We start from the raw sequence: 17526 nt of genomic DNA, 5'->3' as shown, positions 1-17526 counted from the left end.
CTAGCCTGAGAACTTCCTTATGCTGTGAGTGCTGCCCTAAAAAGAGAAAAAAAAAAATTAGTAAATTTTTTTCTAAAAATTTGTGTGTGAATTGAACACTACCTTAAATGCATGAAGGATATTTTTATATTTTTTTCTAGTCAGTCTTTTTACATATAAAAAATCCACAATTTAAATCTCTTTTCATTTAAATGGGAGCGATTTTCTTTCTTTTTTTCTTTTTTACCATGTCTGTGGCTTGCAGAAGTTCCCAGGCCAGGAATGGAACCTGCACCACAGCAAAGACCCAAGACATGAAGTGACAATGCTAGATTCTTTAACCACTAAGCCACTAGGGAACTCCAACATTTTCAATTATAGTGAAGAAAGAAATTATTGTACTGTTTTTGTTGGAAATTTCCAGTATATGAGGAAAATAATAATGTTTAAGACATAATTTGACTTAAAACCTTGCTAAGATACTTGAAAAGAGCATGGTACTAGAGTTATGAGAAATGAATCACAGGCATGAAAGAAAAGTTTTTTTTGTTTTTTTTTTTGCCTTTTTAGGGCCTCACCACGACATATGGAAGTTCCCAGGCTAGGGTTAGAATCACAGAAATGCAGGATCTGAGCCACGTCTGTGACCCACACCACAGTTCATGGCAACACCGGATCCTTAACCCACTGAGCAAGGCCAGGGATCGAACCTACATCCTTGTGGATCCTAGTAGAGTTCATTACTGCTGAGCCACAAGGGAACTCCATGAAAGAAAATTATTGATTTTATCATTATGAGTAAGAACAAGTGCCTGGATTATTCCATGACAATAGATTTAGAGACTTGGGTTGAAATCAGTTTTTGTTATGTTTTGTTCTGTCTTTTCATCTGGTATTCTTTAATATAGTTAAAGTCTCATGAATATTTTGATGGCTTTTTAAAAACATGCATAGGAGCTCCCGTCGTGGCGCAGTGGTTAACGAATCCGACTAGGAACCATGAGGTTGCGGGTTCGGTCCCTGCCCTTGCTCAGTGGGTTAACGATCCGGCGTTGCCGTGAGCTGTGGTGTAGGTTGCAGACTTGGCTCGGATCCCGCGTTGCTGTGGCTCTGGCGTAGGCCGGTGGCTACAGCTCCGATTCAACCCCTAGCCTGGGAACCTCCATATGCCGCGGGAGCGGCCCAAGAAATAGCAACAACAACAACAACAACAACAACAACAACAAATAAAAGACAAAAAAAAATGCATACTTTAAAAACATGACGCCTATTAATAAAAAAGAGAAAAATCCAAATAACCCCTATTGACACTTTGAAAAAAATACTTACATAAAGGTAGAAAATGCAAACACTGCAGAAAAATCTAATAGAGAAAATAAGGATCTTCCTCCTCCTTATGCTTAGAAAAGGCTTTTCTATCCTGAGAGAAAAAATAGTATGTGCATATATATATATTCATTTACTTACCAAAATGGATCATAGTATGCACACTTTTGTTGCAGGCACTTTTTGCTTAATATACCTTAATACTATTTCTGTATCAGCACATGCTGATGACCACATTCTTTTTGCTCTTGTAAACAACGCTTCAGGGAACATCTTTGCTCACACAGTGAATACCTATCTGCACACACTCATCTTAATGTCATGTGTGTTTTGTTAAAATCAGTGCGGCAAGGACAAGCTGCTCTATTGTTTTAAAAATTTCATCACTGGATTTTAACAAAAACTAATATGGCATTCGGAAGACTTTCCTGATATCAAGTACGTCACAGCAAATATGTTCTAAATTATTTCAAGATAAAGTCAAATATTCCAGTATATTTGCTTAGGAAGGGTACATCTTATTATCTACTCAAATAAAATGCTACCTATTCTTTGACTTATTTGCAGTCTCTAAACTTAGGGAACCAGATCATTCACAGGACACACATTTTTCAGTTCATTCATTCATTCACAAATATTTATTGATTCTGTGCCATGGGACAGACACTGACAAATCATACCAGCAAGATCTATTTAACATCAACAAGTAAACAAATAATAAAACGTCAAGGATAAGTGCTATGAGAAAAACAGAATAAGCAACTGACAAGGATTTAATCTCTAAAATATACAAGCAACTTCTACAACTCAACAGCAAAAAAGCCAACAACCCAATGGAAAAATGGGCAAAAGACCTGAATAGACATTCCTCCCAAGGAAGATATACAGATGGCCAACAAGCACATGAAAAAATACTCAGCATCCCTGATTATTAGAGAAATGCAAATCAAAACTACCATGAGATACCACCTCACACCTGTCAGAATGGCCAACATCAATAAGTCCACAAATAACAAATGCTGGAGGGGGTGTGGAGAAAAGGGAACCCTCCTGCACTGGTGGTGAGAATGTAAACTGGTATAACCACTATGGAGAACAGAATGGAGGGACCTTAGAAATTTATATATAGAACTACCATATGACCCAGCAATCCCACTCTTGGGCATATATCTGGACAAAACTTTCTTTTAAAAAGACACATGCACCCGCATGTTCATTGAAGCTCTATTGACACTAGCTGAGACATGGAAACAACCCAAATGTCCATCGACAGATGACTGGATTAGGAAGAAGTGGTATATATACACATGGAATACTACTCAGCCATCAAAAAGAACAAAATAATGCCATTTGCAGCAACATGGATGGAACTAGAGCCTCTCAGTGAGTGAAGTATGTCAGAAAGAGAAAGACAAATACCATAGGATATCACTTCTATCTGGAATCTAATATATGGCACAAATGAGACTTTCCACAGAAAAGAAAATCATGGACTTGGAGAATAGACTTGTGGTTGCCAAGGGGGAGGGAGGGAGTAGAGTTTGGGGTTAATGGATGCAAACTATTGCCTTTGGACTAGAGAAGCAATGAGATCCTGCTGTGTAGCACTGAGAACTATGTCTAGATACTTACAACACAGCACGATAATGGGAGAAAAAAAAATGTATACGTGTATGTGTAACTGGGTCCCCATGGTGTACAGTGGGAAAAAAAAAGTGTGTTGGGGAAATAACAATCAAAAAAAAAAAAGAAAGAAAAACGGAATAAGGCAATGTGTTGGTAGCTAGCATTGGAGGGAGTGGGGCAAGATCAGCTGGGGTGGGCTAAAATCATCAGAACCCACAGACCAAAGGAGGGGTATAAGGAGATGAGCCTGAGAGGCAGGCTACGACAAGATCAGAAAGGGTTTGGGTTTTATTCTGGGAAAAAAAAAAAAAAAAAAGCCACTACATTCTTAAGAAATGGCATAAACCAATTTGTGTTTTAAAATAAAACTCACTTTTTTTTCTTTTCTGGCCACACCCATGGCATATGTAAGTTCCTGGGCCAGGGACCTAATCCTCACCACAGCTGCAACCTATGCCAGAACTGCGGCAACACCAGATCCTTAATTCACTGCCCTGGGCTGGGGATTGAATCCAAGCCACCTCAGAGTCAAGGCTAGATCCTTAAACTGTGTGACAGTGGGAACTCCTTATTTGTGTTTTAAAATAATAATGAGAACTATAAATGAAAAACCAAAGTAAAAGCAGGGAGATCCGTTAGGAGGCTATTGCAGGCAAATGATGGTGGCCTGTACAAGACGGGTAGTGTAGAGATGAAGTGTGGCTAGAGACAAGATATGTATCTCTGAAACTGAGCCTAAAGAGCTTGCTGGTGCATTGCTGGGGGTGGGAGGTGCATGTAAGGAATGGTGATGGAAAAAGAGCAATCAAGATGGGAAGACTTGGGGAAAATGCCTTACAAGTCCAATAATATAGTAATATCTTAGCCATACACCACCCATTGAATCAATATACGAACTATGCACTAAAAGTAATATAAGCTTCTTTTCTTACAATAATTAGGTTAGCTTTGCAACTAGACAGAATTTTGTTATACCTCAACCTCAGTTTTAAACTAAAAGATGTAATTATCTTAACTTTAAAATTAATTTACCCAATTAGTTTACGCTTTTGCAAAAAAGTTTAGAGTAGCCAGCACTGCCCAGCATCTGTATTCTACAGTAGTATATACAACATTCAACTTTGCATCCTGCCTTCTCAATCAGAGGCAGGGTCTCAGGCACACCTCCAACCTTCAAACCATACGTTCCCAAAGCTCTTCTAGGTGTATTATAAACTAGTAAATTACTGAGCATACCTCTCTCACCTAGTTAACTATGAATTCCTCCCAAGAAGGGCCAATTCTTAATTCTTGGTGTCCCCAACAACAACCAACTCAGGCAACATCAGGTAATTAATAACTCAAAACCCCATGAGATAGAAATATGCCCTGACATCTCTTTTTGACTTTCTGGACTTGGTTTTTGTGGCCCACACCCCTAAAGACTCTTTTTTTTTTTTTAAATTAAAGTATAGTTTATTTACAATGTTGTGCCAATTTCTGCTGTATAGTAAAGTGCCTGGGTCACTTTACCATAGAGCAGAAATTGTATACACATATACCTTCCTTATATTATCTCTCATAATGGTCCATCCCCAGAGACTGGATATAGTTCCTTGTGCTCTACAGTAGGACCTCATTGCTTATCTATTCTAAATGTAATAGTTTGCATCTACTAACCCCAAACTCCCAACCCATCTCCCTCCCTTCCCCTCTCCCTTGACAACCACAAGTCTGTTCTTTGTTGGAGACAATTTTTTAAACAGTTTTATTAAGATATAATTCATACAACGTACAATTCACCCACTGAAGTGTTCAGATTCCCAGCAAGATCCCCATAGACAAACTGGTGTCTTGGTTTCCCCTGAACATATATGCTTTTTTATCATTCCATTTCCTTGACCATTCATTCAACAGTCATTATTGAGTACTAACTATATGCCAAGCATTCCTACCTGGAACAATGTTTCCTTTTCATTTCTATAGACTTAACCCCTATGTTAAAACCTAGCTCAACTATGTGGATGACCTCAGCTCTTGGACCTCCCCTTCCCCTTCCCTCAATGTTTATAGTCCTTGCTGCTTGTCTATTTGTCTATGGCATTAAGTATCAGCCATCTTGTTACACTGCAGGTTACTTTCACCAATACATTTAGTGTCTTTGTAACCTAGCACTCTGGCTCAGCACCTCACTCATATTAGGCTTTCAATGGATACTTTGTGCAAGATAATAAAACCTGGTCCTTGGAAAAGCTGTCCTTGAATAACCTTCTTTCTCTAAGTTCATCAGCAGTGTAGTCACAGGACCTGAAAGTTTTTAAGTGATCTTGCTGACATCTGAATTATATTATAGATTCTGTGACAAGGTCATGTTGCTGGAACCAGAATTCCCTGCCAGGGGCTGGCACACTGTGCTTCTCACAACAATGGAAGATGAGAAGACCTGAGAGGACTTGGAAATCAAGCACATTCATTTTAGTGCAACACTCAACTTCAACCAGGGCTCTGAACCAATAAAAATGTGCAATTCCCTAGCAATCAGGAATGAATGTTTTTTTAGAAATGAGTTAGGTAGGATTCTCTTGCCATTATGAATAAAGTGATAACATAGCCTGGATGAGGACACACAGTGAGCTATAGACTCTATCACACAATGTTCTTCTCTGTATGGAAGACTGTTGTCATTTCCTATATGAATGACATATGTTGTCACTTTGCTGATGGGCTATTGATGGGAAACACACATATACACAGACATACATAAAACAGATTGTTCTACAGAAAACACAGGTAATCTGGGGAACTCCATTCAGTTGCTATTTGTGAATAAGCAGAACTGAACTTCATTTGAGGGCCCATAGAAATTACAAAGGTGACTGCTCATAAATCAAATACTGTCATGCTACTGTGCACTGATTTTGAATAAAAACTGGTTCTAGCTTTAAATAAAATTACACCTAAATAAAATTAACTGTAAAAGCACTGCATTTTCTCTGGTTTCTGTTCACTAACTTTCAACACTGATTTCTTTTCTTTTTTCTTATCCTTGTACTTACCCTTTTAATTTTTTTCAGACTCATGTTCATCAAGCCAGAGGGAGTCTGCTTTATACAAGGAGATGCTGGACCTGGAAGGAATAAAAAGGGCCAGTGATGATTATCCTAAAAAGTCTGTGTGCTCATTTCTTAGATAACCATACTCATAAATCAAGACCATCACTGAAATAAACACATGTATCTTGAATCCTGATTTACTCTGCAATGTTTCATGAACACAAGAAACACATTTTCTTTGTTCTAATCCTGGCCTCTGAATCAGGGCCAAGTAGAGTGGGTTCTTCATAAATATGCATTGACGGCCTGACTCAGTATTAATGTAGGGCAGGGCTCTGATTAGCAAATGTTACCTGCAGGAGGCAGAGGACATACCAGAAATGGAGATAAGATGCTATTAGCAGGTTTTATTTTATTTTGTTTTTCTTTTCTTGAGGCTTGGGGATAATCACTTATCTCTCTATTCAAACTTTTCCCAATCTCTCCCTTCAGGACCTGAAGGCAGTTCACATTAAAGACCTTTTCCACTGGGTGCTGGAGGAAAAGCACAAGATGAGAGAAGCAAATTGCTTCAACTCAACTTACTCCTTTCCTGCCATTTCCACTGCTAACCAGAACCTATATAAAACCTTATATTCTAACTTAAAGATGAAATTAGCAATAAGTAAAAAACACTGTGCTTGTTTTGAAAACATGCTAGATCTCTGTATACAAAATAAAAGGTAAAGAGGTTACAAATATCTCTAGGATATGGGGTAAATTAAAATGTAATATATTTATGGGATTTTATAGTAGGACCTCTCCTCTTTTCAGGTAAAACTACTGCTCCCAACTTCCTGCAATGTTTGACTAAAAGCAAAAACACAAACCACAAAAGTCTTCTTCGAACCACCTGGCCTAATAGTTGATTTTAATGCAAGTCCAGAGCGTTGTCAGGCTGCGGACCACGCACTAGCGAGACGCAGGAGGCCACTTGGAGGCCGGCCCTAGACGCACAGGGGCCCCGCGGGCAGGAGGAGCACCAGCGCCGAGAGACCCGGGCTTCAACGCCTGTTGCGCGTGTACCAGGCGAGGAAACAAGTGCGACTCAGGCTGCAAGGGCTGCTGGAGGTGCAGAAAGGCTAGAATTTCACGCAGGCGGCGCACACGCGGTCCCTTTTCCACTGCTCGGGCAGGAACTTAACCCTTGGCTGCCCAGCCCCTTTCGCCCCTCTCCTGCCCTCTCACACCCAGCCCCACTTTCCAGACCAAGGGCGACTCCATTGTTAATTGAAGGGAGGGGATTGCGAGAATGCGGGAGCTGGAGCACCCCTTCCTCCCTGGCCAAGACTTGCAAGAATCAGAAAGGTGTTGAGAAAGGACCCGGAGAACCGAACCCGCGGGGTGGAGCGAGGGCGCCTGGGGTGGAGGAGGCCCGCACCGTCCCCATCCCCACCGCAGCAGTGGTACGACCCAAGGAGGGGCGGGGCGGAGGGCCTCTCCAGGGTCTCTCCCCGCCCCGTCCCGCCTTCCAGGTCGCGCTGCCGCGGGAGCAAGTGAGAGCGCGCCCCGAGGAACCCTCCCCCGAAGATCCCTCCCCCGGCGCTGGCGCCGGAGCTCCGCCTCTCGCTGAGCCTCCCTCTCCGAGGGTGCAGGCAGAGCTCGCTCGGCTCTGCGGACGCCGCCGCCTTCGTTGCCTTTATCTTCCCCTGCAGGTTTGCGAGGGCCGCGCCCCGCAGCGGCGCTGCCCTGGGCGGGCGGCTGGGCCCGCGCGGCTTTTGAGTGCTCGGAGCTGCTCAGCCAGGTCCCCCTCCCGCGGGGCGCCGTGACAGGTGCAGAGTCCGGTCTGAAGACCCACCTGCGGCGATCGCCGCGATGCCCACCATGCGGAGGACTGTGTCGGAGATCCGCTCCCGCGCAGAGGGTGAGTGGCCGCCGCAGTGCCGGGCTGCTTGCAGAGCGCACGGGAGCGGCTCGGGGCCAGCCTGAGGTCGGGCGGGTGTGTGTGTGTCTGTGTGTAACTGTGTGTGTGTCGGGCAAGAGATGCCCCGTCCCAGCTCTTTACCCCAGGAAAGTCTGGCTGTTGTGCCTGGTCCCTGGTGAACCCTTCTCCCTGCGCCGCCTCCAGTGCCCTCGCAGACCCCTTCCCTGCTGCAGAGCCCCGAAATTGGTGTCCTCGGCGGGATCCCCAGGGCTCGCTTTACACCGCAGCGTGACTCTTCCGTCTCTGTCACCCAGCGCTCTCGCCCAGCCCACCTCCCTCCTCACTAGCGCACAAATCTCTCCGTCTCCACTCTGCTTCTCCATTCCAGGGAACAGATCCCCAGTCGGCCGCCCACCTTTTTGCAGCCTCCACATCACGGCTCCCAGGAAAGCAGATTTGCCTTTCCCAGGCGGCAGGATCTTTTGATCCACAGCCCCTCGCCTCTCTAAGCGGGAGGAGCCTTATTTGGGGTTGGGTGCTCAGCGAGAACCGTGCATCACATTCTGCAGTTCTGCCTCCTGCAGCAACGGAGTCTTACCCAGTTCCCCTCAGGTGTCTGAGGTTTTGGTTTTCCCTTCGCGTGATACCTGCACTTTGGCCAGCTGAGCTGACTTTTTAGTAGGTGGAAGCTGTTTTCTTTGCTCCACCCAGGGCCAGCTGTTGAATGGCTGCACTTGTCAGCAGCGAGCAACAGATGCCCGAGGGTAAAGGCAAGTAAGCTTTTGAAGGACTGAGACTTTCTTCATCCTCTCTGAGGAGCCCTCAGCATTCTGTCTGGCACATGACAGTCACTGGGTAAATATTTTTTTCATTTTGCTTATGGCAAAACCAAGATTGTACAGATCTTGAGTTTTGTTTTCTTTTGTTTTTCTCTCCCCGAAGCCCATCCTTGAACCCTACAAAGGTTGGCATAGCATTGCTATCATCACTGATGTCCATCCTTCACCCCCAACCCCCTCTCCATTCTTTAATGTTTGGCAGGTGGTTTTAGGAAAAGATATAGAAGTTAGGAAAATTGGATTGCAGGGGTTTGAGATCGGCCATTTTATTATTTTTCCTCCTCGGAGACCCCGTGTTAAAAATGGGGGCTCTGGGCTCTGAAAGCTGTGATTTTCTGATTACAGTACTTAGGAAATAGTGAAACTGCTCTGGGGAGAAGGTCACACAAGTATCAAAACTAAGCTGTGTCCTACTTAGAAATTTAGTACATACTTATTATCATTTGTAACATAATGAAAATAGTGCACCTTTTAGATGCACATTGAACAAATGATAGTGCTACTTTAAAATGTACACAGTAAAAAAGTGTCCATTCTTTTTTTACACTTCTGAGTGAAATCAGTTTTCTTTTTTTCTTCCAGTTTTCTTGAGATATGCTTGAAATATGGCACATATAAATTTACGTATATGACATCATGATTTGACTTACATACATCATGAAACGATTACCACAGTGAGTTTCCATCCATCCGCTTATATAGATACAAAATTAAATAGAAAAAAATTTTTTTTCCTTGTGATGAGAACTCTTGGGATTTACTCTCTTAACAAATTCCATGTAGAACATACATTCATATATAAATATATTTACCATATTGTATAGAAACATAACATCCCTAGTTTTTTTTTTTATAACTGAAAGTTTGTACCTTTTGACTGCCTTCATCTGATTTCCCCTCCCTGCACCTCCCACCTCTGATAACCACAAATCTGATCTCTTTGTCTATGCGTTTGTTTGTTTTTTAAGTATAATCGACCTACAATACTATAGTAGTTTCTGTTGCACAACATAGGGCTTCACTATCTCTATATACTTCTGTACATTTCAAAATGATCACCACATTGTCTGTCACCATACAAAGATATTACGTAGTTATTGACTGTATTCCCCACGCTATAATTTCATACCTATGACTCATATATTTTGCAACTGAAAGTGTGTACCTTTTAATCTTCCTCACCTGTTTCTCCCCCTCCACATCCCCAACTACCTGTTTGTTCTGTGTATTTATGATGCTGCTTCTGTTTTGTTGTTTGTTTATTTGTTTTAGAGAGTCCACACATAACTGGAATCTTGCAGCATTTGTCTTTCTCTGTCTGACTTATTTCATGTAGCATAATGCCTTCTAGACCATTCCTGTGGTCACAAATGGCAAAATTTCACTCTTTTTATGGCTGAGTAATATTCTGTATACGTATACACATGCACATATTGCATCTTCTTTATTCTTTCATCTGTGGGTAAGCATGATTGCTTCCATATCTTGACTATTATAAACAATGCTGCAGTGAACATGGTGATACATATATATTTTCTAACTAGTGTTTTTGTTTTCTTTGGATAAAAATCCAGGGGTGAAATTGCTGGATCGTATTGTCATTCTATTTTTAATCTTTTGAGGAACCTGCATCCTGTTTTCCATAGTGGCGGCACCAATTTACATTTCCACGAACAATGCACAGGGGTTCAGTTTTTTCTACATTCTCAGGAACGCTTGTTATTTGTTGTCTTTTTGATAATAATGAGTTGTCTTAACCATCATTGGAGTGAGCCATATGGGTAATGAAAATATAGTGGTAATAGGTGGGATTGCTCTTCCAAATAATAGCATTCGATGGATTCTGTATCATGGGACATGGCCAAAGAGAAAGGACCAGAAAACAATGTAAAACCTGTGCCCCATGAGAGGGTTTTGTTAAGTGTTGAGAGGCTACAGTATTGGTTTTGATTGGCATGTGCTGTTTTCAAAGCATCTTTAGAAAGATTACCTTTCCTACCTTAGTAATCTTTCGTAAAGGATCTTACAGCACTCCTGGAGGCTAGTGATAGATGTTCCCATCTGATAGTTGAGTAAACTGTGGCCCAGGTGGTTTAGGTACTTGTCCAAGGTCAAGTAGCAAGTTCAGTGACACATTTGTATTAAGAGCTCTGGGAAAACCATGCCTATTTCTTATTTAAACTTTGCATTCCCTGTGCATCCAGCACAGTGTCAGGGGCACAGTGGCACTTGGTAAATGACCCCACCCGCATAACAATTGGTTTCAGTTTATTATGTGCTCAGCATTTTCCCCAGGATTGTGGTGAGGACAACATAAATAATGACTCTGTGGGCTGGCAATGTGGCTCATTGCCTGCTCTGCCTACACATTTCTTTCCTAAGAAATATTCTCTTTTGACAGCTCCTGCTGCCTAAAGGGGCCTGTTCAGAGCTGCATCCTCCTTGGCTTTCGTTAGGCTCCTGAGCCAAGAGCAGACAATCCATAGGTGGCCCAGACACTTGAAACTTGAGGGGTCTGGCTCAAAAAGATGCTTTGCGGTGATCCTCTCTCTCATGGGAAGAGTTACGCTTAGAGACTCAGAGTGAAGATGAAGCAGAAAGGACAGAGGAGAAATAGGCTGGTAGAGGAGAGAAAGGCTGGCATAGGTCATGCAAGTGCTGCTGAGAGGAAGAGGCAGAAACAGTGTGAACAGAGAAAGACTAAAGAGAAGATGGTTTGGATGGAGAGAATGAGGCAGAGACACACAGATGCTGCGAGTGGGTGGCCAGTCCCTGGAGCACCTCCTGCCTCAACTCCTTTTTTGTTGTTGTTGTTGTTTTTAACATTTAATGGAAGTGTAGTTGATTTACAAAGTTGTGGTCATTTCCGCTGTACAGCATAGTGATTCAGTTATACATATATACACATTCATTCTTTTTCAGATTCTTTTCCCACATAGTCAGCCAACATTAGGTAGAGTTCCCTGTGCTATACAGCCAATCCCCATTGGCCAGTCATTCCATATATCTCAGTGTGCATATGCCAGTCCCAAACACCCCATCCATCCCTTCCCCCCACCACCTGTCCCCTTTGGTGACCATACGTTGGTTTTCAAAGTCTGTGAATCTATTTCTGTTCTGCAAGTAAGTTCATTTGTATCCTTTTTTAGATTCCACATATAAGTGATATCATATGATATGTATCTTTCACTGTCTGACTGTATTTCATTCTTTTTTATGTCTGACTCTTATAGGCTCAGCTCCCAAGTAGCATTAGAATAGGCTCTTTTTTTTTTTTTTTCTTGAAGTGATTTGATTAGCTTTCTGTTCCCTGCATCCAGATTGGCCAGATGCATGGCTGTTCTGTGCACAAGTTATTTACAACTAAATGGAAGAGAAAAGGACTTCCATGAAATAAGAAATACGTAATCTAAAAGGGGATGTTATTAATTAAACATATGTTTGTTATAGGTCACAAAGAGCTGAGATCAGGACATAAGAACACCAGGACTGTAGAGCAAACATTCGATGGAGGAATGATTTGCAGTGAGTGCACATGCAGTGCTTCATCTGCATCACCTGGTGTATTCGTGTTAGATTCAGCTTCTAAATCGGTAGGGCTGAAGCGGCATTGCTGACAAGCTCATAGGGAATGCTGGACGACGCTGGCCTGCAGGGCACAGACTGCGTGCCCAGGTTCTAAGTTATTGCCACCTATTTCCATAGTCAGGAGGGTTGAAGGTAGAGAGTAGCCAATTGAAAGAGCGCTGAACATGAACATGGCTTATTTGAGAGTTCTTAAGGAAATTGGCCAGGAGCAGAGGGAAACTTGGAAAGAATAGGTTGCAAATTTGGATAAGTAAATACTTCTAGATTCAGACCATTTTAAATGTCAACATGAGTCACTTGGATATTGAACTGAGCCTTTGAAAAGAATCTCAGAGTTCGTCTAATCTAATTTCTCATTCAGGCGTAAGGCCAATGTATAATATCTCTAACAGGGCCAGTTAGGAGCCAAGTCAATATAGGGGAGTGACGTCCCCAAAGAAGTGTCTTAGAAGGATAAGTCTTGAAATGTGTTCGGCGTTTTGGAGGTAGATAGACTCTATCGTTTAAAAAAAAATAAAATCGGAGTTCCCACTGTGGCTCAGAGGTAATGAACTGGACTAATATCCATAAGGATGCAGGTTCGATCCCTGGCCTCACTCAGTGGATTAAGGATCCTGCATTGCTGTGGCTGTGGTGTAGGCCGACAGCTGCGGTTCTGATTTCACCCCTACCCTGGCAACTTCCTTCCGCTGTGGGTGCAGTGCTAAAAAAAAAAAAAAGAAAAGAAAAGAAAGAAAAGAAAAAAAGCCTTAAAATAAAAACTCCAGGATTAGTATTGGGGTGGAGCAATGAGACTGAGAAGGAAGAAATTAGAGATATTTCTCAGTAAATCATTAACTTCTTCAGATATCTATTGACCTCACACAGGTACCATTCCAGGTTTTTGGGATACATCAGTGAACAAACAGAATAGAAAAAGCCCTGCCCTGGAGGTGCTAACATTCTAGTGAGGCAAGAGACAAAGCAAATACAACAATTAGCAAACTATAGAATGTGTATAGTGAGTGCAATGGGAAAACATAAAGAGAAAGTAAGATGTATAATGTTGGTGGATGAAATGCAATTTTAAATAACTTGGTTAGGCTAGCCTTTATTGAAAAGTGGACGTAGAGGAAGTGAAGGAGTTAGCTTGGTGGGAATCTGGGGGAAGAACGTTCCAGACAGGAGAGTCTGGAGTGTTCAAGGAATACGGAAGGGGGATAGCAGGAAATGAGGTCACAAAGGTTGCATCATAGGAAATAGTGGCATAGTGAATATCCTGCAGGAGACAGATTCAAATAAAAGGAGATTCTCCAGCAGTAATTTCAAGTTCTAAAGTTTACGGGAGGCTGGGTATCTCATTAAAACTGCAGTTTCCTGGGCTGCCTCATGAAGATGCTCTTCAGTAGATCTGCTGTGGGACCACACTGTTAATGACCTGCCCAGAATATTCTGGTGCAGGTGAAACACAATGTAAAGAACTCCACTTTACAGTCTTGAACCTGATTGACTGAGAAAATTTATTAAAAGATAAGGAAATTGAAAAAGAGAGTCAATACAACAAGAGAAGATAGATTCAATTTGAAGTAATTTGGGGACATTCAAATGGGTAGGTTTTGAGGATGCCTAGAAATTTGGAGGTTAGATGTGGAGAAAATCAAATAGGAATCTTGAGTTCATAGATAAAAGTTGAAACCCCAATCGTTGATAAATTTGCTAGAAAGCAAGCCTAGATCAAGCAGAAGGCTAAGAATTGTTGGTCTCTTCTTTTCCACTCCAGCTAAATCAACTAGTTCTCAGACTACAGCCTTACGAATGCGAGAAACAGGGACTGAAATAATAGTGGTTTACACAAAATAGAGTCTTTCTCGCTCTTGTAAGACTAATGTAGGTAGGCAGTCCAAGTCAGCTATGCCCACGACATAAAGTTATAAGGGACATGGGCTCGTTATGCTTTTCTGCTGCTTCTTGAGTGTGTAATTTCTGTAAAGTCATAAGCTGGTTGCTGGGGTTCCAGCCATTGTGTAGGAATTCCAAGTAGGAAAAGAAGGGAAGGGTGTGAGACCAAAAGGTTTCCTTGGAAGTACCACACAAAGACTAATGTTTATTTTGCACTGGCTCCCATCTGCAAGTGAAGTGAGGAAGTAGAGTTTTCTACCTTGCACATGACTCCGTGTTTTATGATTAAAAGAAAAAGGAAAATGATCATTGAGTAGGCACTGACAGGCAGAGTCACCATTAGATCATGACCACTTCCTTTATTCTTGCTTGAATAAAAGAAGTGTTCTAGAGCTCATAACTTGCAACATAATGGGAGTTCCCCTGGTGGCTCAGTGGTAACGAACCCGACTAGTTTCCATGAGGACACAGGTTCCATCCCTGGCCCTGCTCAGGGGGTTAAGGAACCAGCATTACGTGGCCAGCAGCTGCAGCTCTGATTCGACCCCTAGCCTGGGAACTTCCATATGCTGCAGATGAGGCCCATAAGAAAAAAATAATAGATATTAAAAAAATTACAACATATAATGACCATTAAGTTATTCAAAACTGAAAGAAATGCACACAAAACCCCACATACTTATCTGATGGTTTGTTTTTTCTTCCACAGAACATTATGATTCTAAAATGTAAGACATTCATTTGATTATCCAAAACACGTGCTAAGTGATAAATGTAGTCGTCCCAGGGATTGTTTCCCTGAACTGGTTCATGTAAATTCCACCTTTAAAATGTTTGTAATTATAAAGAATACTGTATTTCATTTGCTTAAAAGATAATAAAAGAAGCATTATCGTTTCTGTAAGAATTGTTAAAAGGAAAATTTCAGGAGACTATTTCATTTGTCCAGGTAAAAGATGACTAAGATCCTTTGTTCCTCTAACAAGCATGTATTCTGCACCTCTGTGTGCCAGCTAATTGGGTGGTAGGACAGAAAGATGTACCGAATGAAGGATGCCCCCAGAGGACCCCTCAGAGTGAGTTGCAGACTATACCTGACATGCACTATTTCACAGAGAGGGCGTGTAAGCATAGTGATAATTCATGTCATCAGGTTTTAAGACTTCCCAATACATGTCACTTTGCTTAGAGTAATCAAGTGCAGATATTAAGTGTGGCAGAGTTATTTTAGGTTTTCCAGTCTATAGCACGTAATTCTTTTTGTTGTTGTTGTTGTTCATATTTCAACAACAAATGAGAACTGAATCATGTGCCTACCTTACAGCCATAGGAAAGTTTGCACAGATTGGAGTACACCTTTGAAGTTCCTGAAATCTTTGCTGCCTGGGTCTCTATGCACATAATTTCTCATTGGAATGTGAATGCTGTATAAGCAACAATTTCATTCTTTACTCCTCATGGGAACTCATATATTTCAATGCTCTTATCCTCTAGGTAGTAAGGTCCCTAAAGGCAGGGATTTGTTTTGTTTTGTTTTGTTTTGTTTACCAATATACTGAGGGTATTGCCTGGGGCATGGTAGGAGTTCAGACTTTGAATTAAAGGAATCTTATGACCTTGAGATTAGATGACCTAGAGATGCCTTATAATCAGACTTACATAATACCCTTCTACTAGAAACGGAGCACCACAAAGAGAACAATTTGTGTGTGTGTGTAATCTGTTCACTGCTGTGCTATGCTCTGCACGTACAATGTTGCCTATCATATAGTCTCCCTCTATGTCAGATGAATGAAAAACTGCGCTCTGTTTTTAATAGAAGAGCTTAATTTTGTTCTCTTGATTGCAGAAGTAACACCTGCTCGTTGGAAAAAACTCACACTGCAAAAAGGTGTTAAGAGGACAATAAAAATCACCCCAAACTATGCCATCCAACTATAACCATTTAATATACATGTTAACTTTTGATATATATCCATTATGGCTGTTTTCCGGGAGAATTTTTTGTTAAGAAAAATCAGATAGTACTCTATATTATTTTCTTCCCTGCTTAGTATTTCATGGACATCCTTGCCTATCAAATACAGTTTATGTAAACTCCATGAAGGATAAGGTTTTTAATTTTTTTTTAGTGTTATTGGGATATAATTGATCCATAATTGCATTAGTTTAAAGTGTATGACATGATCTGATATTTGTATATACATTATTGCAAAATGATTACCAATGTTTAGTTAATATTTATCACCTCATATAGTTAACAGATGTTTTTCCTAGTGATAAGAATCTTTAAAATCTACTCCTAATGACCTCAAATAATACAATACAGTCTTGTTAACCATAGTCACCATGCTGCACATTACATCTTCAGAACTATTTATCTTATAACTGGAAGTTTGTACCTTTGACCACCTTCCCCCATGGGAAGGGATTTTTATCTACTGTCACTGCTTGTGTCCTCAGTGTCTAGAGTGCTACCTGGCACTTAGTATAGGGCCCCAGTAGATATTTGTTGAATCCCTAGACCATGAATTTTATGGCCGCTTAGCCTTGTACCTGTTATTGTATAATCATTTACTAAGGAATCCTCTGTAGCCAGGCATATAGGTCATTTCAGGTGTTTGTTTTTTTAAACAAATCACTCTTGAATAAATATCTTTATACATCTTTGTACACTTTTCTGATTATTTCTCTGTAAAAAAAAAAAAAAATCTTCGAGAAAGGAGACTTCTGGGGAAAAAGTGTATACTTGTTTATGACTGCAAAAATGCCAGAAAGATTATACCAATTTATATCCCCACTGAAAATGAGCAAAAGTACCTTCTCCAGAACTGTGTAGTCTTTATCCTTGTGAATATGCAGTACAAAAAAAAAAAAAAAAAACCTCTACGTTTACATGGCTGTACTTATAAGCCTGGATGCGTTTTGATTAGTAATTATTTCTGTTTTTTTTTTTTTTTCTGAATTGTTGAATGAACAATTGTATGAATTGTATGTTCCTTTATAAAGACTGTCTTATATTGAATTTTAAGAGCTTATCATATGTTAAAGACATTAAGTCTTTTTTCTATTCATGGTTAATCTTTTAGCTTTTCTTTGGTGTTTTCTCATGTATATAGTCAATTTTTATAAAGTATAATCTTTCAGTTTTTCCTTAAAATTTCTGCTTTAATGTGTCATTTCTTATGTCAAGACAATAATTTTCTCTTAGATTCTTCTAGTGCTTTTAGGTTTCACTTTAAACACTTACATGTATAATCCCTGTGAGATTTATTTTGATGTGAGATGTGAGATATGGGTCTAATTTTATTTTTCCTCAAATTGTTATCCATCTGACATGATAACCATATATTTA

General features: G+C 40.9%; 2 protein-coding genes across 6 annotated transcripts in view; one reads left to right on the top strand and one right to left on the bottom strand.

The window, feature by feature from the left end:
- Positions 1 to 7385, bottom strand: part of GRXCR1 (glutaredoxin and cysteine rich domain containing 1) — a 317107-nt gene extending 309722 nt beyond the window's left edge. The window contains exons 1-2 of the transcript XR_007137502.1: positions 6833 to 7385; positions 5967 to 6037 (exon numbers count right to left, since the gene is read on the bottom strand). The gene's annotated coding sequence lies outside the window, so the exon portion shown is untranslated. The remainder of the gene's footprint in view (positions 1 to 5966; positions 6038 to 6832) is intronic.
- A 173-nt stretch (positions 7386 to 7558) lies between these two features.
- ATP8A1 (ATPase phospholipid transporting 8A1) overlaps positions 7559 to 17526 on the top strand; it is a 252441-nt gene continuing 242473 nt past the window's right edge. For 2 of the 5 annotated variants that reach the window (XM_047798800.1, XM_047798799.1), the window contains exon 1: positions 7562 to 7866. In XM_047798800.1, the coding sequence (XP_047654756.1) occupies positions 7818 to 7866 (49 nt within the window). In that variant the 5' untranslated portion in view covers positions 7562 to 7817. Of the gene's footprint in view, positions 7867 to 17526 lie in introns of all 5 variants that reach the window. The other 3 variants (XM_047798805.1, XR_007137501.1, XM_047798802.1) reach the window with 3 other exon arrangements.

This window comes from Phacochoerus africanus, chromosome 10 (assembly GCF_016906955.1).
Source record: "Phacochoerus africanus isolate WHEZ1 chromosome 10, ROS_Pafr_v1, whole genome shotgun sequence".
Taxonomy (NCBI): domain Eukaryota; kingdom Metazoa; phylum Chordata; class Mammalia; order Artiodactyla; family Suidae; genus Phacochoerus; species Phacochoerus africanus.
Note: the sequence above shows the minus strand (reverse complement) of the source record. Positions and strands in the feature narration are given on the sequence as shown.